At 53.1% G+C, this 23,662-nt stretch overlaps 10 protein-coding genes across 12 annotated transcripts; 4 read left to right on the forward strand and 6 right to left on the reverse strand.

Moving 5' to 3' along the window:
* Nucleotides 1-192: 192 nt before the first annotated feature.
* Nucleotides 193-1,316, reverse strand: AAFC00_003094 (uncharacterized protein; the record flags this gene model as incomplete). Its single annotated transcript, XM_069342514.1, has 5 exons — nucleotides 193-330; nucleotides 378-493; nucleotides 549-649; nucleotides 700-880; nucleotides 932-1,316. 5 exons carry the CDS (start codon nucleotides 1,314-1,316, stop codon nucleotides 193-195), a joined length of 921 nt encoding a protein of 306 aa, XP_069199018.1.
* Nucleotides 1,317-2,203: 887 nt separating this feature from the next.
* Nucleotides 2,204-3,214, reverse strand: AAFC00_003095 (uncharacterized protein; the record flags this gene model as incomplete). The annotated part of the gene is made up of 2 exons (XM_069342515.1): nucleotides 2,204-3,078; nucleotides 3,136-3,214. 2 exons carry the CDS (start codon nucleotides 3,212-3,214, stop codon nucleotides 2,204-2,206), a joined length of 954 nt encoding a protein of 317 aa, XP_069199019.1.
* A 969-nt stretch (nucleotides 3,215-4,183) lies between these two features.
* Nucleotides 4,184-7,551, reverse strand: AAFC00_003096 (uncharacterized protein; the record flags this gene model as incomplete). Its single annotated transcript, XM_069342516.1, has 3 exons — nucleotides 4,184-4,364; nucleotides 4,423-4,985; nucleotides 5,038-7,551. 3 exons carry the CDS (start codon nucleotides 7,549-7,551, stop codon nucleotides 4,184-4,186), a joined length of 3,258 nt encoding a protein of 1,085 aa, XP_069199020.1.
* Nucleotides 7,552-8,079: 528 nt separating this feature from the next.
* AAFC00_003097 (uncharacterized protein) lies at nucleotides 8,080-8,475 on the forward strand (the record flags this gene model as incomplete). Its single annotated transcript, XM_069342518.1, has 3 exons — nucleotides 8,080-8,257; nucleotides 8,364-8,396; nucleotides 8,453-8,475. 3 exons carry the CDS (start codon nucleotides 8,080-8,082, stop codon nucleotides 8,473-8,475), a joined length of 234 nt encoding a protein of 77 aa, XP_069199021.1.
* Nucleotides 8,476-8,797: 322 nt separating this feature from the next.
* AAFC00_003098 (uncharacterized protein) lies at nucleotides 8,798-12,944 on the forward strand (the record flags this gene model as incomplete). The annotated part of the gene is made up of 4 exons (XM_069342519.1): nucleotides 8,798-11,073; nucleotides 11,131-11,399; nucleotides 11,456-12,295; nucleotides 12,349-12,944. The coding sequence occupies 4 exons, from the start codon at nucleotides 8,798-8,800 to the stop codon at nucleotides 12,942-12,944; spliced, it is 3,981 nt and encodes a 1,326-aa protein (XP_069199022.1).
* Nucleotides 12,945-13,394: 450 nt separating this feature from the next.
* On the forward strand, nucleotides 13,395-15,055 carry AAFC00_003099 (uncharacterized protein; the record flags this gene model as incomplete). Of its 2 annotated transcripts, none has more annotated exons than XM_069342521.1 (2): nucleotides 13,395-13,691; nucleotides 13,766-15,055. In XM_069342521.1, 2 exons carry the CDS (start codon nucleotides 13,395-13,397, stop codon nucleotides 15,053-15,055), a joined length of 1,587 nt encoding a protein of 528 aa, XP_069199023.1. The 2 variants fall into 2 exon arrangements, with proteins under 2 accessions (XP_069199023.1, XP_069199024.1); XM_069342520.1 differs by having other exon boundaries at nucleotides 13,419-13,691.
* Nucleotides 15,056-15,531: 476 nt separating this feature from the next.
* AAFC00_003100 (uncharacterized protein) lies at nucleotides 15,532-16,872 on the reverse strand (the record flags this gene model as incomplete). Its single annotated transcript, XM_069342522.1, has 3 exons — nucleotides 15,532-16,486; nucleotides 16,721-16,742; nucleotides 16,851-16,872. The coding sequence occupies 3 exons, from the start codon at nucleotides 16,870-16,872 to the stop codon at nucleotides 15,532-15,534; spliced, it is 999 nt and encodes a 332-aa protein (XP_069199025.1).
* Nucleotides 16,873-17,654: 782 nt separating this feature from the next.
* AAFC00_003101 (uncharacterized protein) lies at nucleotides 17,655-20,501 on the reverse strand (the record flags this gene model as incomplete). Of its 2 annotated transcripts, none has more annotated exons than XM_069342523.1 (1): nucleotides 17,655-20,501. In XM_069342523.1, the coding sequence occupies one exon, from the start codon at nucleotides 20,499-20,501 to the stop codon at nucleotides 17,655-17,657; it is 2,847 nt and encodes a 948-aa protein (XP_069199027.1). The 2 variants fall into 2 exon arrangements, with proteins under 2 accessions (XP_069199027.1, XP_069199026.1); XM_069342524.1 differs by having other exon boundaries at nucleotides 17,655-19,703.
* A 785-nt stretch (nucleotides 20,502-21,286) lies between these two features.
* On the forward strand, nucleotides 21,287-22,423 carry AAFC00_003102 (uncharacterized protein; the record flags this gene model as incomplete). Its single annotated transcript, XM_069342525.1, has 1 exon — nucleotides 21,287-22,423. The coding sequence occupies one exon, from the start codon at nucleotides 21,287-21,289 to the stop codon at nucleotides 22,421-22,423; it is 1,137 nt and encodes a 378-aa protein (XP_069199028.1).
* A 275-nt stretch (nucleotides 22,424-22,698) lies between these two features.
* On the reverse strand, nucleotides 22,699-23,501 carry AAFC00_003103 (uncharacterized protein; the record flags this gene model as incomplete). The annotated part of the gene is made up of 2 exons (XM_069342526.1): nucleotides 22,699-22,907; nucleotides 22,991-23,501. 2 exons carry the CDS (start codon nucleotides 23,499-23,501, stop codon nucleotides 22,699-22,701), a joined length of 720 nt encoding a protein of 239 aa, XP_069199029.1.
* Nucleotides 23,502-23,662: the final 161 nt, after the last annotated feature.

Genomic DNA, 23,662 nt, shown 5'->3' on the forward strand with positions numbered 1-23,662 from the left:
GCTCTGCAGCATTATAGTTCGTTATACTAGCGAACTACACGCCTAAAATCTCAAGCCATGTAGATGTTCGATCGCTTGTCAAACTAACATCCGAGGCTTCTGATCTGCGCTGTGCCTGACAGCTAAATTGTCTCTCCAAAACCTCTCCGAACCACGAGTTTCGGCCGTACCTGACGAGTCAATACTGAGCACTTAGTCGTCCGTGAGGTCAATGGTCTCGATGACCTTTGATCTTTTCGGTGCGGGAACAATAGAAAGCTCATCCTCATCACTGTCAGCGTCTGTCGTATGCTCGCGCTTGAGCTCTAGCTTGTTCTTTGGAGATCTCGCCTGGTCCACATTAGCACTGCGCAACGTTTGACCAAAAGAGTACATACCCTCTGTCTGCGCAGCAACTCCCTGGCTTCCTCAAGTGTAAGGTCATCTGGGTCTTTGTCTTCGAGCGCGGTCGGCGATGGGCTTCTGGGGATGATAAGAAGTGCCTGCAAAGACTCTATACTGGCATAAGACTTGAGCTTTATCGTCTGATGAACGTCATGTTGACTCACTTCTTGATCGGTATTTAAAATCAAATTTTGCGAATGGTGCTCCGCCACGAAGTTTCACGGCGGCAAATGTCGGTTCCGAAACGTGCTGCGCTTCACCAAGGCTACTCCTTTGTCAATACCAGACGCTGACCTGTAGGAGAGCTGTACGCACTTGACATAATGGGAGACACTACTACCCTTTAGGGCCTTCTCTGACACTGAAGGTCGATGCAGACCAGAACGCTCCAATGTATTTGCATTACGGGCTACCTTCATGCCACGTTGTATCTTGACCGAGATTGTTCCCAGATGTTTTATGGGCAATGCACGTTCTACCTGCATGTTTTCTCCGTCTGTCACGTCTTAGCGGTGATCAGCCGTGATGTACTTGCTGGAGCGCTCACCTAATCCAAGATCGGTGAACAGCATAGGTTTGTACCTGCCTTGCCCACTTTCTATATGTGCCGGACCGTAGAAGATATGATTAAAGATATCTTTACGACGATTGCGGAATCTTCGGTCATAATGGAGATGATCGATGGGGAGTCCATCGATACTGACTGCTGCTGTAGCGACTTCCCTCTCTGCCACAGACTTGAAGCCCGGGCGAAACTTAACTTGCACGCCGAACGCCTTTCCACTCTGACACTCGACATACCTGGTGACCTTCTTTGTGATGTCACCAACATGTTCTTCCTCTTCTTCGTACTCATCCACATATTCGTGCAGAGGCTTGCCGTCGACGACTATAGAGACTTCCAGACCTGGGACGCCAGGAATGATGGCCATGGTGCATGACAGAGATCAGATCCGTGTTTATTTGTGTCTAATCGGATGACGGGGGCAACGAAAGAAGCCTCTGGGAGTTTGTATGTTCAGCAGTTGGGAGAAGTCACGAAGGTTGCATGGATTGATTTGAAGATGGATGCTTTTGACGTTAGGAGGAAGATGTGGTTGTAAGATACATGAGCGTGGTGGTCCAAGAAGTAAGCACAAGTTGAAAGTTGAGGGTTTAGATATTAGCAGGAGAATTCAATGTCAAGACACATGAATAAGAAAGTCTTAGAAGGTCACCACAAGTTGGAGAGTGAGGGTATTGGTGGTACGTGCAAACGCAAGGAACTGATAGAAGAATGAATGCTAGAGGTAAATATATCTGAGTGGGGAGCAACGACTCCAGGAGCGGAAGGAACAACTCAGGCACACAGCCGTGATAATATCAAGAAGGCGCGCGGCAGCTTCGGCGCGTAGCTCAGACGTGCGATAGGGACTGGCAATGGCTGCTTGTGAACTTCGAAGTGAGACGCTGCGACAGGCTGTCGGATCTTAGCCGACGATGAGTATAAGGTTTGTGCGGCAACAATTACTACCGTTAGTTTTACTATTTTTTTCTTCATAAAAGTTGGAGCTATGTACGTGTCGTTGGAGCTGACTAGGTAAAAGTACCAGCACCGTTCTCTTTAGGAACAGGAAAGAAAACAAAAGAAATCCAAACTCCTTTGCAATGCCAGTATACGTTCGCTGCTTGAAGCATGAAAGCAGCACGTGTGCAAGAAGAGTACATTCCATCCACCTGAGTTACGAGATTCCATGTTCTCGAGGGTATCTTTGTTGTCATTATTGCGGCCGCTGCCAGTGTTCCAGGCGCATTGCCATGTGTTGCCGTTGAAGAAGATCTACCATCGGCCAGCACCAACAGGGAGGTCCTGGCCATAAGTGCCTGAGAGGATCTGCTGTCTGATGGAAGCTCGATCATCAGTCGGTGCAGAAGGAGGTGGAGATTGAGTCGAGGGTCCGGCCCAGCCGATGCTTGCTCTCATTTCGTTTACAGCTTCTTGCATCTTGCCACCGGAATCTTCGTTGTGCTTGAATAGCTTTTGATCCCATCCCGAATATTGCAGATGGAAGCCGCCGCCCTTCTTGGCTCCTTCATGGATAGCCAATGCCCAGGCGTGAGACAGTTCGTCGTAAGCTTCGTGAGTGGGGCGATTGTGTTGATAAGTATCCCAATGAGGAATTCCGTGGATGATCTGGGTGACGGCATCGAGGTATGCCAGGGTCACAGTAGGTTGTGGTTCATTAGGGGGAAGGAAATGAGGAGTGAAATCTCTCAAAGCTTCAATGAGTTGCATCATGGGTCGGTGGACGCGGTTGTATGTGTAGTCGGAAGAAGGACGATTGCCGAAAGGAAAGGCTTGCTTGAAAGTAGATTCGTATTTGTGGAGGACAGCCAGAGTAGACTCCACACTGGGCCTCGGGGCCTTGGTGACGACCTCGTGGGAAATGGCAGGATTCTGATCGCAGATGTTCTGGAGTAGATTTCTCATCTCGTCGGCAGAGAGGGTTTCGAGGAGGCGGGGCAGATCCAGGGGGCGACCGGTGGAGACGGCCGTGCGGGTGCGCTTGAACGATCGATGGGCGAATGCGTGAGGAAGAGAGCGAGAGGAGGTGGATGGAGAGGCAGAGGGAGAGGCCGACATGCGCTCGTCCTGGTCGTCATCCGACGCCTTTCTCTTCCGCCCAGACATTCTCTCACCACCGCCGAAGTTGTCTGTTCATAATTAGAATTGGATCGGCAAAGGGTGCGCTGTCAGGTCTCGAAACTTACCTGAGCGGGATGGAGAGAGTCTAGGAGTTCCAAGGAGATGGGGAGCGAACAGGGGATTGTTGGAGATGACGGAGTTCATCGCGAGGGGGTTGACGCCTGATCCTGGGCGACAGAGAGAAGAGAAGAAAAGAAGTGGTTAGATGGTCAAGATGCGATGGATCTTCACCTCAACCACCGCTTGAATATGAGAATGAGTAGGGATTGATGATTCGGCGGGCTGGATGACGCTAAAGTATAAGAAAGAAGATGAAGAAGAGGATGGAAGATGAACAAGTAGAAGATGTGGTTTGGACGATCAAGGTGTTGTTGCCATGGGCAAAGTGCAGGTGCAAGTGCAAGGGCAAGTCAAGTCGGTGAAAGAAAGCCCCAACTTTGCCAGGAAGATGATGGTCGACGGCGGAAGCCCAAGCCGCTAGAAGCCACTAACCAACTGTACTCTGCACTACAAGTGCTCCCTCACTGTTCCCTCACTGCATTTTACTATGTGCTATACCTAGCGGAGGTATACAGTAGTAAGGTACCTGGTGACCTAGCAGGTACATACTTGTACTGTACCGGACTTGTACTGTACCAGACTTGTACAGCTGCCGCCTTGGCAGCATCACTTCTGTGCTTTTTAGAACCCCTTGACTCGCATCTGTCTCGAACTTAACAGTCCTTCTCGACATATATTGTGTAGGCATTCAGTGTCACTGGGGACAATGTGACGGACACTAGTAGTTGTGTGATTTCATAGTATTCATGACATGCCACGTTGTTGTACACCAGGTCAGGATTATAGGTAATCATCAATTCAAGATGCTTGCACTTTTATGCATTATTTTACGCCCAGATCGACTCTCTCGTACCAAAGCTTAAGGTACACTAAAGGTTGAAGCAAGCCACACCTCGCACGTGCCCATATGCCACACCTCCCAAGATTGCAAGACAGTGCGCATGTACAAAAAGGACCGCCATCAAAATAAAATGCCATTGCGACCTGCCCTGCCAGTCCATGCTTCATCATCAGTAATTGCTCTCTAATCTCGACGCATACGACACTTTTTATCTATAGATACAGAGATTGCGCTGCCACAATGTCCCTGCGAACCTTGGTGAGTGCAACTTCGAACTTCTGCTCGAGTTCGTCGCTGCCCATGACTTTGGCAGCCTGGGCGATCTGTCTGAGCAACTCCTCGAGTCGTCTGAACAGACGAATCAGACTTCCTTCGTAGACATCCGTCATTTTGCTATTTGCCTGTCAGACGCATGGTCAATCAAGTAAAGAGACGAAACAGTGTTACTTACCAGATCTCTGCAAACGTCGCTCCATTACACCATCGGTAGACAACCTCCATTAGTTGGTACTTGAACGAGTCGACGTATTCGTCTTCGTTCAGAGGTAACTTGCTCTCTTGCGAGATCTTTGCCACAATGCGTGCCTGTGCTTGAATCTCGCGGAAAGGCTTCGACAGCTCCTCCTTGAGCGCCGGTGTCTCGTTGCTCTTCTCTTCGAAGATGAAACAACTCAGCGCAGCCGCGCATTGCTCTGGCGTAAGCTCGTTGAAGAAACGGTTGAAGAGCAGCTCGCTCAGCACCAGCTCATCACCAGTGCTGATCTCACACGCCACTCTTGCCTTGAGCTGCACCACATCCGCGTCGTTGATGAACCCGAGTCTTCTCAGAACACGCTTTCGGTTCTTCAGTTCGTCCAGCTGCAGCACTGACATTGCGTCGCCAATCTGTTTCTTCACCTCCTTGACCTTGTTGCCAAGCTCGACCTTCTGGCTGTATTGAGCGTACAAGTCAGCTAGACGAGGCGAGTTGTGCAGAGGGTTGGAGAGCAGCCTTGACTCCAGGATCTCGATTTTCTGTCATTTGTTAGCGCTCTGATCTTCCTTGCGAAGAAGTAAGACAACCTACCCTGAGAAGTTTCTTGAAGGATTCGTCAGTGATACCCATGTTCTCCACCGGATCCAGGATCGCAATGCCGTCTGGGAACCTTCGCTTGACCTCATCAAGACCCTTGCGCACCGTGTTGCGCTGATCTGCTGATCGAAGGTCGTTGGGCAAGAACACCCTTAGATGGCCGATGGAGTCGATGGTTGACAATAATACGGGCACAACCTCCATCTTGCCCTTTTCACCTGCGGCCGGAGGACGAACTCCAGGTGGCAAGTCCTCGCCATTCTTGTTAGTAGCTGGCACATTGGCGTCGTTCGCGACCTGAAGCAAGACGTCGACAACATATGAGTTCTGGTCGGGGACCTCGTCGGTTTGTCCCTTAGGTCCTCGGCGCTTTGCAAAGTTGACTACCGCTCCCCAGCCGAAATCGTGGTCCCCGTGTTTGACTTTGATGACACGGCCAGACTGCAGGAATTGCAGTGAATGCTGTGGGTGGTTAATGACATTTCGCATGTCCTTGGCATAACCGTCCAGTTGTGTTCGAAGGTCGTAATACTCCTTGACAGTCTGTTCGTCTTCGATGGACATGTTAGCACGCTCAGTCTCAAGATCAGCCAGCTGCTTCTCGAGTCCAGCAACGCTGGCAGTGTTTTGGAATTGGAAAAAACAACGTTCCAGCATGAACTCCGGCGAGATTCCTTCTACACGCATGAGATTGAGGATCATGTTGTATCCTAGATAGAAGGCGGAGTTCAGCTTGTCCTGCTCACCCCGCACGATTTCTTTGGCGACACCAGGATCTAGCTTCTCGTCGATCATCATGATGACAATACCTCTCTCATCGAGACCTCTTCTGCCAGCACGGCCAGACATCTGGATGAACTCGGAGGGAGTGACCCATCTTTGCGAGGTACCGTCAAACTTGCGCACGCTGGTGAAGACGACGGTCTTGGCAGGCATGTTCAAGCCGATGGAGAAGGTCTCGGTGGCAAACAGGACCTTGATGAGACCTTCCTGGAAGAGAATCTCGATTGTCTCCTTTAGGATTGGCAAAAGTCCTGAGTGATGGATACCGATACCTCTCCTGAGCAGGGGCAAGAGATGCTGGATTTGGGGCAATTCGCGGTCCTCAGGGCTGAGCATCTCGATGGCGCTTTCGAAGACCTTCTTGACCATTGCTTTCTCAGAGTCGTCGTTGAAAGCGAGCTGACTCATCTGCAGGGCGTAGTTCTCACAGTCTCTCTTGCTGAAACTGAAAACGATGACAGGATTGTAGTTCTTCATCATAATCATCTTGACAATCTTGTAGATGTCCGAGGGTCCATCCTTCTTGCCGCCCTTGTTGGTCTTCTTGTCTTTGCCTTTGCCCTTGCGCTTAGCCAATGGATCTGACCCGTCGTCTCCCGCCTTGTCGGCAATGGTAGACATGGCTTTCTGGAAGTTCTCCTCACGGAAGGCGCCCTTTTCGTCGACGACAAGATGAATGCCATCGGCGCCGGCGGGGAACATGTAGTGCTGTAAGGGAGTAGGTCGGAAGTCGGTATAAACAACGTGACAGGGTTGACTGTGAGTTTTGGTGATCCATTCGGCAAATTGCATTGCGTTGGGGATGGTGGCGGAGAGGAAGACGTAGTGAACCTTGTCGGGGAGCAGGATGATGGTCTCCTCCCAGACGACACCTCTTGATTTGTCACGAAGATAGTGAACCTCGTCGAAGACGACCCAGGCGACTTCACGCATGATCTCGGAGCCGCGATACAACATGGATCGCAGAATCTCGGTGGTCATGACGAGACAGGTAGCGGTGGGGTTGATGGTGACATCTCCGGTCATCAAGCCGACATCGCCAAACTCTGCCATGAACTCTCGGTATTTTTGGTTGCTGAGGGCCTTGATGGGACTCGTGTAGATGACTCTCTGGTTGTTCTGAAGACACTGAGCAATGGCATACTCGGCGACCACGGTCTTTCCAGCACTGGTATGCGCAGAGACCAGAACACTTTCATTTCTTTGGATACTGGCAATAGAGACCTGCTGGAAGGGATCGAGGGTGAATGGCCAGGTGCGCGCAGGCTTTTCCGGCGGTACGTGCTGTGAAATGGGGATGTAGTCGTAGTCCGGCGGTAGGGCGACCTGATGGCGAACTTGGTGAGAGAGAACAACAGCGTTGCCATCCTTCTGGGCTTGAAGTCCAGCGGCGGCGGCGACCTCTCGCGACTGCTCTGTCTCGAAATCATCGGTGATGACGGCCTCTGGTTCTTGGTCGCGCTTCACCCGCTTCGACTCTCTCGGTGACGAGGCACCAGAATCGGCGTCTTCTTGTGCAGCGTTGTCGGTGTTGTTCTTGTCAAGCCCATCAGGTGATGCGCTGCCATCAATATCCACGTCGGCATCATTGCTCTTGTCGGTAGTCTCTGCCTGTTTCACATTTCCATTCACCGATCTCTTTTTTGTGTTACTGTCTTGCTTCACGTCCAGGTTCTTTTTGGATTTGGCAGGGCCATTCTCGAAAACGTCGAACAAGTCGTCCATGGCTTGCGATTTACCACTGGCGACTCGAGTGGAAGACGGTGGTTGTGGTGGATAAAAGAGCTGCAAACAGCAGTGCTCGAGGCGGAAAAAGCAGCCTCGAGTTCGTGAATGAATTAAAGATTCACAGATTGATTCAAAAGATCAAAAGATTGATCCAAGCAGCAGGACCCCGGGTCTTGGCTTTCGTAGGTCTGGCTGAAGGCTGCACACTGCAGGAAGGAACGCAGAGGGCTCTTCGCTCCCATTGGTCAGAAACATCATGAGACCGCCAAGACACAGACTGACTTGAACAGTCCAGTATCATGTCAGCCCTACGAGGGCAGGTGCGGGCCAGTCAGGCAAGGAAAGGCAGTTACACTCCGCTGCTCTATCGCCGTGAACCGACTGACTTTATACTGTACTCGTCCTCTTGCTCTCCGTCTCTCCACAGTCAAATCCACCGTCTCCTCACATCTCCACTCTGTAAAAGTACGCCTGTTCAGCCACGCCACCCATGGCGATAGATCGATGAATTAATTCCCTGTCCAGATGCTTTCCAGAACCGCCATGCGCATGCCCACTGCGGCCAACACCATCTCCCGCCGCGGCTTCCACTCTACTCGCGCCCAGCTCGCCAGTCCTTACCACTACCCCGAGGGCCCTCGCAGCAACATTCCCTTCAACCCTTTGACCAGATTCTTCTGGCTCAGATACTGGGGCTTCATGGGTCAGTCAATCTTCGCCGCCGTGTCCAGCCCAGAGCGCGCGCACACTCTCTCTCGCACCCCACGGCACTTCCGGTCTTTGATTGCAATGCTAACATTACCATGTAGCCGTCGGTTTCGGTGCTCCCTTCGGCATTGCTGGTATGAAGATCTACATCTGTTCGACTGTTCGGAACATATTACTCACTTCTCCCCAGTCTGGCAAACCTACAAGAACTAGATGTTGCAGTATTTGCGTGTTTCGGAGCGGCGGAAATGCATTGAGCATACACAAACAGGAGGTGGCGGAGGTCCGACAGACATTGGACGTTGTATATAAACACTCAATGCATCCATTGCAACTTGTTCCAGATCATATCCATCATGTTAAATTTGTCCATGTCTGCTGTGTTGCCAGCTTATTCCACCCTTGTGAGCCTGTAGACCCGTCTTGGCACGAGCTTTGCTACTCAAATAAATTTCTGTATGCTTCTTTTATATATCGCCCGCCCGCCAATTCCACCACGCCATGACTATTTAGTGATTCGTGTATTCTTTTCAATATGAGGAATCTCCGGAATGACAAGAACCTTCTGATCAGTTTTCCTTCTGATTCGTTGCCACCTACCGCAGCCACTTGGGACCCTGCCAGTGACTCGCTTATTTGCGCATTTGGTCCTTCGGAGGAGAGTGCTGTCATCGAGATCAAGCGTTTTGCAAAAGATCGTTCTTCGCCAGACGATGCTACGCTGATCGCGTCGTGGGATGCCCCGAGTCCACTGCCAGATTTACCTGTGGACAAACCTCTCAGCCTGCAGTATTTCGCCGACACAGCAACGATATGCTTAATTCTTGCTGGTGGCGATCTGGTCATAGTCAGAGAAGAACCTCTTCCCGGCGAGGATCTGATTGAAATCGTCGGCTCCGTCGATGCTGGCATTAACGCTGCCGCGTGGTCTCCAGACGAAGAGCTTCTCGCTCTCAACACGCGGGCGGATACTCTCATTTTTATGACTCGCGACTTTGAGAGTATCGCGAATAACACTCTTTCCCCCGAGGATGTCAAGGTGTCTGCTCATGTGTCTGTGGGCTGGGGAAAGAAGGAAACTCAATTTCATGGCAAACGCGCCAAGGCGATGCGCGATCCCACTGTCCCAGAGCACATCGACGAAGGCCTACTGAGCCCCTCGGACGGAGGAGAGACTACCATCAGCTGGAGAGGCGACGGTACCTATGTGGCAGTCAACTCCGTCACTGACGATAAACGACGCATGATTCGCGTGTTTACCAGAGAGGGCATCCTAGATAGTGTCAGTGAGCCTGTGGATGGTCTCGAGGGCGCTTTGTCATGGAGACCAGCAGGCAACCTTATGGCTACTGTCCAGCGCCTTGCCGATCGAACGGATATCGTCTTCTTCGAGCGAAACGGTCTCCGCCATGGACAGTTCACACTGCGTCTCACATCGGAGGAGATACAGGATTGGGCAAGTGCAATTGCTCTGAAGTGGAACAGTGATTCGACAGTTCTGGCTATCTCATTCAAGGATCGAGTTCAACTATGGACCATGGGCAACTATCACTACTACCTGAAACAAGAGATCCCATTCAGTTCGGCAGGTCAGTCTTCAGCACCGGTGGATGTATCGTGGCACCCAGAAAAACCTTTGCATCTGTCTCTTTCTGCCGGCCATGCCGTTCAGGCTCTTACCTACTCCTTTGTCATTTCTGGAGCCTCTACTTCCCCCTCTTACGACCTCGGACTTACGGCTGTCGTCGATGGTCGCAACCTAAAGCTGACACCCCTACGTGTTGCAAATGTCCCTCCGCCAATGGCATTTTCCGAGGTCGACTTGCCAGGAAACACTGTTGACGTAGCAATCAACCATTCTGCGACTCGCGTAGCAGTCCTGCATGGTCAGAAAGTCAGCCTCTTCCAATTTAACTTCGCAGTCAAGCCAGCTTCGCATCCAGAATTGATTCACACATACACGATACCTACTGCGTCAGCACGACAGATCGCGTTCGCTGGAGAGGATTCGATTGTGGTCCTCTGTAGCGAAATCAACTCTACCGTCGACACGATGCATCACGTTGACATTGCCGCAGGCGCTGTATCGCTTCCATACGATACGCCTGCAAAAGTGTCCGCGGTGTTTCCTCGCGCAGATCATGAGTGCCTGTGTTTCGAGGATGACCAAGGAGTTTGCTTCGAAGTCGAGAGCTTTGATGAATCGGCGTCGAGACTGCAAACAAAACGTCTCGTGAAACTTCCCGTCCACTGCCCCTCGCTCGAGGTCTGGAAAGATTCTGAACAGACGTTGGTGTTCGGTCTCTCTGCCAACGGCACACTTTATGCTTATGGAAAGACCAATGAGGAGTCGAATGCTTCTGAGCGCCTCCAAGTACGGAACTGCACATCCTTCCTCGTCACACCTGCCCATCTGATCTTCACTACCACGCAGCATCTCCTCAAGTTTGTGCACATACACACAGGAAATCTGGAAGTGCCTCTTGACGAGCCCGAAAAGGACGAACGCTGCCGCAGTATCGAGAGAGGCGCCAAGTTGGTGAACGTCATGCCCACATCTTTCTCTCTTGTTCTCCAGATGCCTAGGGGCAACCTGGAGACGATTTATCCGCGTGCTTTGGTATTGGCGGGTATCCGTCGAAGTATCACCGAGAAAGACTACAAGACAGCATTCTTTGCTTGCCGAAACCACAGAGTTGACATGAACATTCTTCACGACTATGCTCCTCAGCAGTTCATGACAAATGTGCTACGTTTTGTGAAGCAACTGAAGAAGGTTGAGCATATTGACCTGTTCTTGTCACAACTGAGGTTCGTGGTCCTGACGTCTACGACGTACTGTATCGTATCATGCTGACAGATCTGCAGAGACGAGGACGTGGCTGAGACAATGTATAAAGAGACTCTCAGTGCTCCCAAGCTTGGTCTGCATGGAGACGCGCCTCAAGCAGAAGGGGCAAGCCCCTCGCAAGATATCAAACCGGCCTCGGGCTCGAAGATCAATCGTATCTGTGACGCCTTCCTGGATGTTCTGAGGACACGCACATCGACCAATTTGCAGAACATCATCACATCACATGTTTGCAAATCACCACCGGACTTGGACTCAGCACTGGGTTTGATCGCAGAATTGAGAGGTAAGGTTGACCGAAGCCTCGTTCTCATGTCAACAGTACTAATTACTCGCGGACAGCAAACCAACCCGACCTTGTGGAGCGAGCGGTTGAACATACTTGCTTCCTGGCTGATGTCAACCAGCTATATGACCACGCTCTCGGTCTGTATGATTTGGACGTGACGCTTCTTGTTGCTCAACAATCACAAAAGGATCCGCGAGAATACCTTCCTTATGTCCAGGGACTCGGGAAACTGACCCAGCTCCGAAGACAATTCACGATCGACAACGATCTCAAGAAATACGACAAAGCTCTAGGTCATCTGTTTGCACTAGATGAGTTCGAGGAAGTGAAGACGTACATGTCAAAGCATGAGCTGCATCAAAAAGCAGTGCATTTGTACAGATATCAGGCCCAGAGACTGACCGAGATCATGAGAATATACGCAGACTTCTTGAACAGTCGCAACAGATTCAAGGAGGCAGGCATCGCTTATGAGTATCTCAACGACTACAGTTCAGCCTGCGATGCGTATCGTGCAGCGATCATGTGGCGTGAGTGCCTGTCGTCGGCGACACTAATACCGATGCCCGAGGACGAGCTGGTTTCGATGGCGGAATCATTAGCGGAAGGGTTGATCGAATCGAAAGACCACTTTGCCGCTGCCACTATCCAACTCGACTATCTCGGCGATGTCGAAGCCGCTGTGCGAACATTCTGCAAAGGCTACTTTTACGCAGAAGCCATGCGAGTCCTTGGCCTGCGGCGGGAAGCAGAGCTACTCACATCCGTACTGGATCCAGGTCTCGTCGAAGGGTCTGCTACCATGACTGAGATGCTTGCGGACATGAAGGGCCAACTAGCCGCTCAAGTGCCCCGACTCCGTGAGTTGAGGCAGAAGAAGGCCGAAGACCCTCGTAAGTGATCCCTTTTGATGCTTCGTATTTTGGATATACTAATTGTATTGCAGTTGCCTTTTACGGCGGCGATGTGCCTGGAGGTGGTGTTGACATCCCTGACAACATCTCTCTGGCTTCTACACAAGCCTCGACATCAGCAGGCACTTTCATGACTCGCTACACGAGCAGGAGTACGGGTACCCTTGCCTCAAACGCCACACGCAAGACTTCAAAGAACAGAAGACGAGAGGAGCGCAAGCGTGCGAGAGGCAAGAAAGGCAGCGTGTACGAGGAAGAGTATCTGGTCAACTCTATCGGCCGCCTCATCGAACGTGCAAACAGCATAAGCGAGGAAGTCCGCAGATTAGTCGAAGGACTGATGAGGCGGGCGATGAGGGAACGGGCTGCCGTTGTCGAAGCTGCCATGGGAGAGGTCACGACAATGTGCTCGGCATGCATTCCAGAGGTCTTCCAGGTAGATGAGCAGCAGCTGCAGCAGCAGCAGCAGCAGCTCGGTCACAACGCAGGCGAGGGAGCGGATGAGGAACGGGATCCGAACAAGCCTGCTGGAGGTGAAGGTGTGTTCTGGGAGTCACAAGGAGAGACGCTAAAGAAGCGTGAGCCGCCTGTGGTCAAGCAGTTTGCGCGATTGTCGCTCTTAGGATAGGTGGTTGCATCCAGTATTGCAAGTTGGTGCAATCTACCAGGACTGCCGCTGCATTATATAAGACTATGGTACATCATCATCTATACAAAAGTGCTCGCGTCCATTGCTAGCATCATTGCTTCCAGCTACTATACAAGAAGCAGACGTCAATGTTGTCTGACGCAGTCCAACCAATGATGAACAGCAAAAAATGATGACCCGAAAAGCACGGCTGCAGTCTACGGGTGTGGGCAAAGCCGCAAGATGCCGTCGATCACGGACCGAGCTCGACTACTGCATCGGATGTGATGTGGGGGACAAAGGGAAGCAGCTCTTCCGAAGACTCGGGTTTAAACGGGGAAAGCATCATTGTTTTGGAGAAAGATATAACACCCTTTTGGGGTCCAGTAGATTGTTTTCTTTTACGGCGATTGACTGCTGTCGAACGTCTTCGGTTGGCAGAAAACAGACATGGCTTGCAGATTACCGAATCGTATGCTGCTGCGGCGACCAAGTGCTGCGAGACAGACCAGTGTATATAAAACCAAGATCCCCCGACAATCGCGCTTGCTATCGACGACCACACAACTACAGACCGACGGTGTTTTTCGAGCCTTGACGGACGAACGAGTCGCGAAACCGTGGATAGAGGCGTTGAGACAGAAACAGAGAGACGGCCATGATCCGTCCAAGGCATCGGGTGTTCCGAGCTTGCCTGCGGATCGTGATCTGAGTCCTCGTACGATGTCTGATAGTTACCACAGCGTTGTATGGATTTTGCCTTGTCTTATGACTTTGTGGACTATCGCTGATTCTTTCTTTCCTTTTTCTTTTCGACGTAGATTCTCCCACTCGCGCAAGATCCGTGGTTACTCGACACTTATGCCAATGCCAACGGACACATCAGACTCGGCACGCTGTTCATGGATCTCGATGCACTATCGGGAATAGTAGCAGCCAAGCATGCAGGAGGTGATGTCGCGACAGTCACGGCAGCATGTGACAGAATCACCATCAAGTCGCCGCTAACAGAAATCTCCGACCTGGAATACAGCGGCCAAGTGACGTATGCCACGGGGAGGAGTAGCATGGAGATCACGCTGCAAGTAGCCAAAGCACCCTCTGTGCCAGGCACGAAAGCGAAGCCCGAGGACGTAGTCATGACCTGCCAATTCACCATGGTATCCCTCGACCCAGGCACCAAGAAACCCGTCAACATCCCGAGCATCGTGCCGCAAAACGACGAAGAAGCGCGCATCTTCCAGCAAGGCAAGATCAACAGCGCGCACCGCAAAGAACTCAAAGCGCGGTCTCTGCTCAAAGAAACGCCCAACGACGCAGAATCAGACCTGATCCACGCGCTCTGGCAGCGCCAGCTGCGCTACCACGACCCCAACGACGCTCTGCGCAAGCCGGACAACGTCTTCTTCATGGACCAGACCAAACTCAGCACCGCGAGCATCATGCAGCCCCAATACCGCAACCGCCACAACTTCATGATCTTCGGCGGCTTCCTGCTGAAACAGACGTTCGAGCTCGCCTTCTGCTGCGCGGCGAGTTTCGCGCACTCGCGCCCGACTTTCGTCGCCTTGGACCCTTCGACCTTTCAGAACCCCGTGCCCGTCGGCAGCGTGCTGTACATGACTGCGACGGTCGTCTACACGGACCCGCCACTGATCGAGAGCTCAGAAGCCATCGCCGCAGCCGAAGCGACGAAGAAAGCAGTCGCTGGCGCCTCCTCATCCTCTCCCTCCCCTCCTCCTCCTCCTCCTCCTCCTCCTCCTCCTGCTGCCCCCGGCCCTACGTCCTCACAGCAACCCCGAAAACCCAAACCCCGCAAACCCTTCACCCGCGTGCAAGTCAGAGTCGACACCAAAGTCCGCGACGTAGAGCACGGCGTCGCGCGCCCCACGGGCCAATTCAACTATACCTTCACCGTCGAGCGGGACCTGCGCGTCATGCCGCGCACGTATACCGAGATGATGATGATGGTTGAGGGGAGGCGGCGCGCGAAGAGTGTGGTTAGTGAGAAGACTGCTGCTGCTGCTGCTGCTGCTGGGAGTGGGGGCGTACAACAGGAGGTTGACGAGGAGGAGGAGGATGATGGGACGAGGGAGAGGGTTACTGAGTAAGGTTGTGTGGTGTGGTGTGGGGTCCCTCGATGGGTCGTCTTTGTTGGCAAGGACAGTAGAGGGGATTCGGCCTTGTTCTTTATGTATATATACTTGTGCTTGCATGAATTGAGCTTTTAACTGTTCCAGAGAATTTGTGGTGGGTGTGACGACTTGTTTCGTACATTAAAGAGGTGATATGGACACAAAGAAGACACTGAACAGGAGCATGGATGGAATCCTGTATGTTGTTTCTTGTCCCGAGTATTGACTGTCAGAGTCTGTATTGAGCATGGCGCCTTGCATGTAGATGAGTGACATGTATCTAGTAAAGATATCATTCGCCGTTTCCAGTGACTCTGGGGGCTTGTCCTCGTCCCCCAATCCATCAAGTCTTGTCCTTCTCGCCACCACTACTATCCACTCCACCTGCACCTCCACCAATCAAACCCAAATGCAGCCCAAGAGAACCAAAAACGACGGCAGAAAATAAATCATCATCGGCTTTCGGAATAATCATTAAGCGCGACACAAACAGCACCCCTGTGATGCCCGTTATACTGCCTGATGACCTGCTTACTGCTCAGCTCCCACAGACGCGCATAGTGATCACTGCACGCGGTGACGAGATACGCCGAGTCCGCGGAAAACGCGCAGTCCCAGACCCAGCGCTGATGGCCGTCGAGTTCCTGCTCGAGCTCGAAAGGGGAATTAGGCTCTGCGCCCGCAGGGGAGTCTATGCTTGCTGCTGCTGCCGCTGCTGAGGGAGAGGAGAGGTCGACGGACCAGATGCGCGCCGTGTGATCTGCGGAGCAGGTGGCCAGATGGCGCACGTCGGGGGACAACAAGACGCGCGTGATGTAGGTCTCGTGGGCTTTGAATTTCGTCACCGGGACTAGAGTCGTGACGTCCTTGGCGGTTATGATGCGCCACACGTACACGGCGCCTTGCTGCGAGTTGCTGACTGCTGCGCACAACAGACTGCCGTCGCTGGCGACCGTGACGGATGCCACGGCTTTGTCTTCTTCCGGGATCAGTTGGTGCGAGCATTTGTTCTCCGCGAGATCCCATATCCGCACGTTGCCGCCTCGGTCGCACGAGATCAATTCGCCTTGGTTGGGGTGGATGACAACGTCGTTGACCGGCACGCCGTGCGAGTAGTTTCGCTGGATGTGTCCGCTTCGCGTGTCCCAGATTTTGACGGTGCCGTCTTCGGAACTCGTCACCATCCATTTACCTTCGCAGTGGAATGCTAGCCCGGTGATGTTGTTCGTGTGGCCTTCGAATGTCAGGACTGCTGCTGGGTTCGTGGATTTGATGTCGTAGAGTTTGACCGTGTGGTGGCCTGCTGCTGCTAGGAATCGCTTGTCGGGCGATATGCAGAGACGGTTCACTTGGCTGTCCGGATGGGGGATTGTGCGGCTACATATGCCGGATAATGCTTCCCAGAATCTGTGGCGCATACGTTTCTGAGATTAGTTCATAGTGACCATGGTACATGGTCGATTGCAGAACAGCCAGAAAAGGTGTTTGAGATGCAAGTACAGGACATCTGAACAGCTTGACAAGACTGCACTCCGCCTCATTCGATTCTCTCCCTTCCTTTCTTTCCCATAGTCAAAACAGGAACAAACCCCCAAAAAGCGCAGCAACACCAAACAAAAAAAGAAAACAGAGTTCACCTACCGAATAGTATGATCATACCCAGCTACACGCCCTCGCCGTCAGCAAGTGCCTTTTCACACAAACGCAAAAACTCGAAACTGCAGATGAGATCCAAAGAGTGCAAAAGAAGAAGGAACCAAAAAAGACGTACCGGTACATAGAATAACACTCATTATGGCTGCCTTCCTTGCTGACGTGCCACCCCACCGTCGTCGTCGTCGTCGTCGTCGTCGTCGTCGTCGTCGTCGTCGCACGTAGCTAGCTAGCTACCTTAGCCTGCTCCGCTGTGGCGAGACGAGTAAAGTAGAATCCTCTCCTTGCACTATGAAAGTCGTGAATACCCGACGGGTCGTTTGATAGTCGCAGTGTTATCACGTCGTCTGGCAAAAGTAAGGCGTATACGAAGAGTCGCGCGGTATGCTTAGTCGCTGCTCGCGAATCCCAATCGGTCGGCAATCTGTCAGGGATTCACACTTGAACCTGACTGCAGCTGGATTGTAAGCGCAGTGGCCAACGCATGTGTACACGGCGAGTGGGGCTGAAGTAGGATATATAGCACGTGGATTGTACAAGGTATATTATCAAGGTGTTTGTATGTTCACTCTCTTGAGCAGTAGTAGTAGTAGTACATACACTAGACCAGACGTCGTGGACCCTTGTTTCTGGTCTTGGGTCCTGGTAGGTGTCGGTCGTCGGAGTTTAGCTGGCTGGTTGGTGCTTGAGCTGGATATATTTGCGACAAGCAATGCATCACTACTATGGATTACAATGTTATGTGTTATTGCACAAGAAAGTTTGGCATAACGTGAAAGAGTTGGGTATTTATTGGAAAAAAAGTAGAAAAGTAATCTGAAAATAGTGACTACAAAACTTGCTTGCTTGATGAGATGCCGCCCTGAGAGAACAATAGGACCCCCATCATTCCAAAATGTCCAACGAAACGCCAAGAAAATGATCACGGCACATAAAGTCTAGAGTATGCGGTGACGGGAGTCCTGCAAGTCATGCAATTATTGAAGTTCCTCGTTGCGACTCCGACGCGACAGTCGTCGCATATACTCAAGCAGCCGCAGGGCCACACCATGATGACTCGAGGATTGGATTGACAGATGACGCACTGAGGACCGCTCGAGCCCATGCCTTCGGCGCCAGAGTCCCAGGAGCCGCTTTTAGCTGCGTCACCACCGACTGCAGCCCGTCTCTCGAGAACAAACTGCTCGAGAGCGGCCTCTTCCTCGGCTTCGGTCTTGTAGTCGCCGTCGAGACCGTTGGACCCAGGTCCATCCAATGGTCCAGTCAGCAGTCGTGCTTTCTCGCGCGTCATACGCCTGCGGTACTGCGATCTCGTCATGGGTCGATCGCTCTGCAGATGGCGGGCAAGCATCTGGGCCTCTTCTCGCTCCTGGGCTGACTTGGGATCGAGCAGCCTAGCAAGATCAGCCATGCTCAGTGTGTTTTCCGGAGTGTCTTCGCGACTCAGAGAGCTATAGTCATCCTGGGTAGGGGTGCGCCGGCCGTCTTCGTCGTCAGACATGGCCTCGCTCGCATTGCTTGACATGGAGATAAGGCTAGTGGTGTCGTCTTCGATGCTTTGGGCGACATACTCGCCACTTTTGTCGAGATCGCCCCACCATCCGCCCTGTTTCCACCAGTCGTACAGACCGGCGTCCAAAGCCTCGTTGGTTGGGTCTTGACCCAAAGCTTCAGCTCTCAGCCGGCGACGCATTTCCACCTCAACATCGACATTACCGTTCTGAGGTATAGAAAGCGAGCCATCGTCGGCAACAAGCCAGAAGTCTGGAGTGTCAGCTCGGCGATTCCTTGTCACTACAACAGCGATCTTGATATCGCGGACATCGGCCAGTCGTCGAAGCCATTGTGGCACCCGAGCTATACCGATCGCTCTGAGTGACCTCAGTGTCAACCTAGCCAGCAGACGGACGATCAAAGTCCGGATGCCTTTTGCAAACTCGTAGGTCAGTTGCCATCTTCCACGTCGTTCCGCAATGCCCAGACCGTTGTCGTAGGTTGTTGATTTGTTGGCGGCTGCTCCTGCTTTGGATCGGCGCTCTCGAGCATAACCAGACTGCAGTGTGGAGTTTGTGATGTCGGTGAAGTCAAGGCCACCAGCAGTGCGGTCGCCGACGAGTTCTGGAGGGACAGAGGGCAAGTTTCGTCGTGCATTGACTCTTGACGTCAGCTCTTCGAGACGCTTCTGCTCGAGCCAAGTCATGCGGTGGATCTGGACTCTGTTGCCCTCGTTGAGGTAGACGGCCTCGCTCGCAGCGGTCAGGACACTGAAGCCGACTTTCAGGAGGGTAGTGTAGAAATCCTCACTCCAGTTGAGCTTGATGGCGGAGGATGACGAGAACTGAAAGTTCGCCTGCAGGTTGCCAAAGGCCAGAGTGAAGCGTTCTTTTAGTGTCGGGTTCGCGGCCAGGCTGGGAGGTAGCGAGAGGGCAGTGATGACGAAAGCAATGGCGTATATGACGGCGCAGACGGCAATACCAGTCAAGATCAAGATGTGTGGTATGAAGCCGATGACGCAGACGGTGGGGAAGCGTAGCATGCCCAGATCCTCAACGTCCTCCAGAGGGCTGTTGAGGACATGAACGAAGCTCCAGACAAAGGCTCCCATGTAGCACATGGCCCAGACTGCTGTGTTGACCAGGCGGAATCGGTCTCTCTTTCCTGTGATTGCCAAGACAGCGCTGCTCAGATGACTCAGGCAAGATATGAGGCATATGAGAAGTACCTCGGGAGGAGCATTGAGTCGCTTCAAAACCATGGGCTTGGTCAGGAGCGGGTAGGCCGAGGCGCTCGAGTCAGAGGAGGATGCGGACTGGGAAGGTTTCGGCGCAGGGCTCAGTCGCGGAGAAGCGAAAAAGTCCAGACCCATGGCGCTGGACAACATGGTCTCGCATTCGGCGAAGGAGAGGGAGTGCTCAAAAAGAGTCATGCCGGTCTCGGGCATGAGTTGACGTCCCTGGATGGCGCAGGCCATGGTCTCAATGAACTGACTGAAACACAGGGCGAGGAAGACGGGCCATATGACGTTGTTGGAGCCCAGCACCTTGAGCTTTCCGGCGTCGGTCAGAGCCATGTCCATGGCCAGGCAACACTCGGCATCAGTCTTCCAGAACAAGAGCTTGGAGCTGAGATGGTAGAGAAAGCCGCTCTGGCCAGCGAAGTTGATGGGCAACAGCTTGGAAGGATTGTTGTAGCGCAGCATGGCGTATTCGGGAGAAGTCTGGCACTTGACGGCGCGCAGGACGCTGTAGAGAGACAGCAGCAGGAGAAAGATGGAGGCCGAGTAGAGGAGCAGACGTGTCTTCCATCGTAGAGTCAGGTTCTGGCGAGACGATGCGTAGAACTGGGTACGGTTCAGCACGATGGAGATGACGAAAGTAGCCAGAGCCCATCGTGAACCGAGATAGGAGAACATGCCGCCGAAACCTCTAAAGGCCTCGAAAGATGGAATGGCGAGGGACGAGATCCATCCAGACTCGTCGGCCATGGCGGACGTGGCGGCGGCGGCAGAGACAGCAGTGGTGGATGCGGCCATGGCGTCGATGCCCTGAGCAAAGGTGGAGGAGGTGGAGTTTGAGGCTGTGGTGTTGGCCATGTCTGCTGCAGTCGCCTCGGCCAGCGCACTTCCTCCGTCTCTTATCTTGCCAACGACGGCGTCGAGCTGCTCCGGAAGCGCAGCCAGAGCGAGGGATCCCAGTCTGCGGGCGAGGCGCGGGACGGCGTAGAGCAAGTCGTTGGACGAGGGGATCAGAGTGGTGGCGTTGACGTCCATGGCTTTTTGTCTGTTATGTTCTCCCCCTCTTGTATTGGTGATTATCTGAAACAACCGCTCCGGGTGCAACGGCTCATACTGTCTGTCCGTTTGCACGCGATGTCGGTCAGACTGGGCAGGTGGGCGTTTGCTGCGGGGTGAGGATGAGGAGAAGGAGGAGGAGGGAGAGTCAGGTGTAGGTGAAGACGAGTTTCAGGCGATGATCCAGATAGTCTGTCGGGTCATATCATTCTGTCATTGTCTTGCTGTCATGCCATTCAGCAAGCAGATGGCGGAACACGCGCGCCGAACAGTGGTGATAACAATAATGATGATAATGATGAGGATGGTGCTGGCAATGGGGCGAGGTCCCAGCGCTGCTCAGATCCCGAGGTTGACTAGCTGCCCTGGCCTGTGACTGTCTGCCTTAATTACAGTACAGTACTTTGTACTCCGTGGTGAATGATATGAGGCATCCATCCCACATTTGAGTAGGTAAGGCAATCAAGGTGCCGACAATCCGGTAAGTCAGGTTGTGGGTCCGTGCATCGGCGAAACTGCAGGTGAGCATCCCGCGGGGTCAAACGGCGTGCTCAGACGGAGTTAAGAAACCCCTCCTCGTCGTCATCGACTGCTGCCTGCCTGCACCTGCATGAGGCTGCCTTCCTTGGGTCTCAATTGTTTCTTTGATTCTTTTTGATTTCCTCAGCGCTCGTTTTCCGAGAACATCACTCTGTTTCAATCACACACCAATCACCCTCAAGACGCATACACAACTGTCAGTCACTAGAAAACGACCCAGAAAGATGACTGGCACACGCCAACCTCACGCTCTCGCCTCCGAGTCGCTGGCCAGATTCATCGCCCAGAGTCTGTCCAGCACGGCATCACCTCAGATCGAGACTCCCTACGATGCAATCGCTCTGGCCTCACACGCCGCCATGTCGGCGGTGGGCTTCAGGCTGATCGGCCTCGGCGAAGACCACAGGATCGAGGCCCAATCCGACCCGTCTCACCCTTCGCCCTTGCCAGCAGAGTGGAATACCTCGAAGCCAAACTACGCCTTCCGCTACGCACACTCGCAGTCTTCGATGGAGTATCTGCTCAAGGTGAATCGAATGGGAAACAAGGCCGTCATCATGGGCATGGGCCTGGGAGACGACAGAACCGCCACCTTCGATGTCAGAGTCGTCGATTACATTTCACACTCTTCTCTTCCAGCCACACCCGTCACATCACCCGAAGACACGAGCGAGGCCGAGCGAGCCATCATCGACACCTTTATATCCACCGGACGCTTGGCCGACTTTGGTGCCCTTTTCCGTCTGAGCATAATCCAGAAGCTCGCACCGGGCCTACACAAGCCAGGGTACGAGGACGACGCGACCCCAGCATCGCAGTCGACCTCATCTACCACACGAGAGACGCCAGCCAGACAAGGCAACACGCCACCGCGAGATCCTCTGCGAGACGACTACCAACCTCCTGCTCGACCATATCCGCTACACGATCCTCTCGCGCACCCCCGTCCTTTTCCCGCCGGAGAGTTTGCGCCTCCCGGTTTTGAAGATCCTTATGATATGACAAGGCCACCTCGACCCATGGGCGGTGGCATGCCTAGCTTTGGCAACATCGGAGAACGCGACTTGTACCCTCAGGGTCTTGGTCCACGAGACGGGCTATGGGGTGGCGTGGGCCCGGGTCTCGGCGGCGGTATGGGTGGAGGTGGCATGCACCCGACATTCGACGATCCCCTGTTTGCTGGTCAAGGCAGAGGGCGAGAACCATATGACCCGCAAGCTCCTCCTGGCAGTCGTTATGATCCTGTCGGACCTGGTGGGGCGCCGAGGGGCAGCGGTGGACGTGGCAACTTCCCTGGCGGAGGAGCTGGTGGAAGACCTCATAATCCCTTTGGTGGCTTTGGCGGTGGTGACTTCATTTAGTGTTGCGTTGAACGATCCACTCACGACTACTCAAACTGACGACCAAAAGCTAGCTAATAGTAATGAATGCAACTGCATGTTTCATGACAGACTCTGATCTTTTTCCCCTTCTCGTATCATTTCCCCCTCTGTGCCTTGCGTAGTCATTCGACGACAGTTTGGTCCCTACCAGATGGTAGCTTGGAGCGCCATGGCTCAATCATTCGTGTCTTGAATGAACGTATCATCCAAGACTCCACAAACCCGAATACCTACTCCCTCCATCTAGAATCCATCTAAAACGCAAAGGGGTGTTCCTCCTCATCCTTCTTCTTCATTTTCTTTTCTTTGATCGCCCTCCACTCCCTATCGAGCATCGCCAACTCGATGCCATCATACCACTCACCCTCGAAAAAGAACGCTTCTCTGGACCTACCCTCCAGCACGAACCCCAACCGCTGATACAGCGCCACCGCACGAGGATTCCACTCGAACGCCCCTATGCCTGTTTTCATTCAATCAATTCACAAAACAACAACCAGCAGACTCAAGAGAAATGAACAGAAGAGGGGGGGAAAGAAACCATACCAATGCGATGCAACCCCGCCCTCAAAAACCCCCACTCAAGCACCCACTCGATGGCCTCAGAGCCATATCCCTGGCCCTGCCACTCCGGCAGCATGTTAATGCTGTCCATAGCGCGGCGGTGATGAGCCGCGTGGGGCGGCGGGCCCGAGAGGTGCAGCTCGCCGATACGCACCAACTCGGTTTCGTCCTGCCCGTCTGTATCGACCGCACCGGTCGCTCGCCCGATACACATGAGAACACTCAGAAGACATCCCTCGAGAAACTTCTTCAGCTCGGAAACGTCCTTTGTGCCTACGGGCTTCAAGAGGCCTGGGTAGGCGTTCGCGAGGCCCGTGTAGTTGCTGTTTAGCGCGTGGAAGAAGGCGTCGTCTGCGGAGGCGGGGGAGGTGTGCGGGGACAAGGTCGTGGTCCAGTCTGGCGTTGTGTAGGTCAGACGGGCGGATCTGAAAGGGTGTGGCATGGGGGAGGTTTGGTGGGGCAGGGGCTTTTTGGGGGTGCTTGAGGTGGACATGGTTGGTTCGTTGGCACTGTTGGCAATGTTGTTGTTGGTTCATTGGCAAAGGAAGGGAATTGTTCTGGATGTGTTGTGTTCGTTGTTCATATACTGATGTATATATGCATCGAGATATGCCAAACACGCAGAACCCCCAAACTAGTCAGATCAGGCAAAGT

Source organism: Neodothiora populina, assembly GCF_041146345.1.
Source record: "Neodothiora populina strain CPC 39397 chromosome Unknown canker_contig_15, whole genome shotgun sequence".
Taxonomy (NCBI): Eukaryota; Fungi; Ascomycota; class Dothideomycetes; order Dothideales; family Dothioraceae; genus Neodothiora; species Neodothiora populina.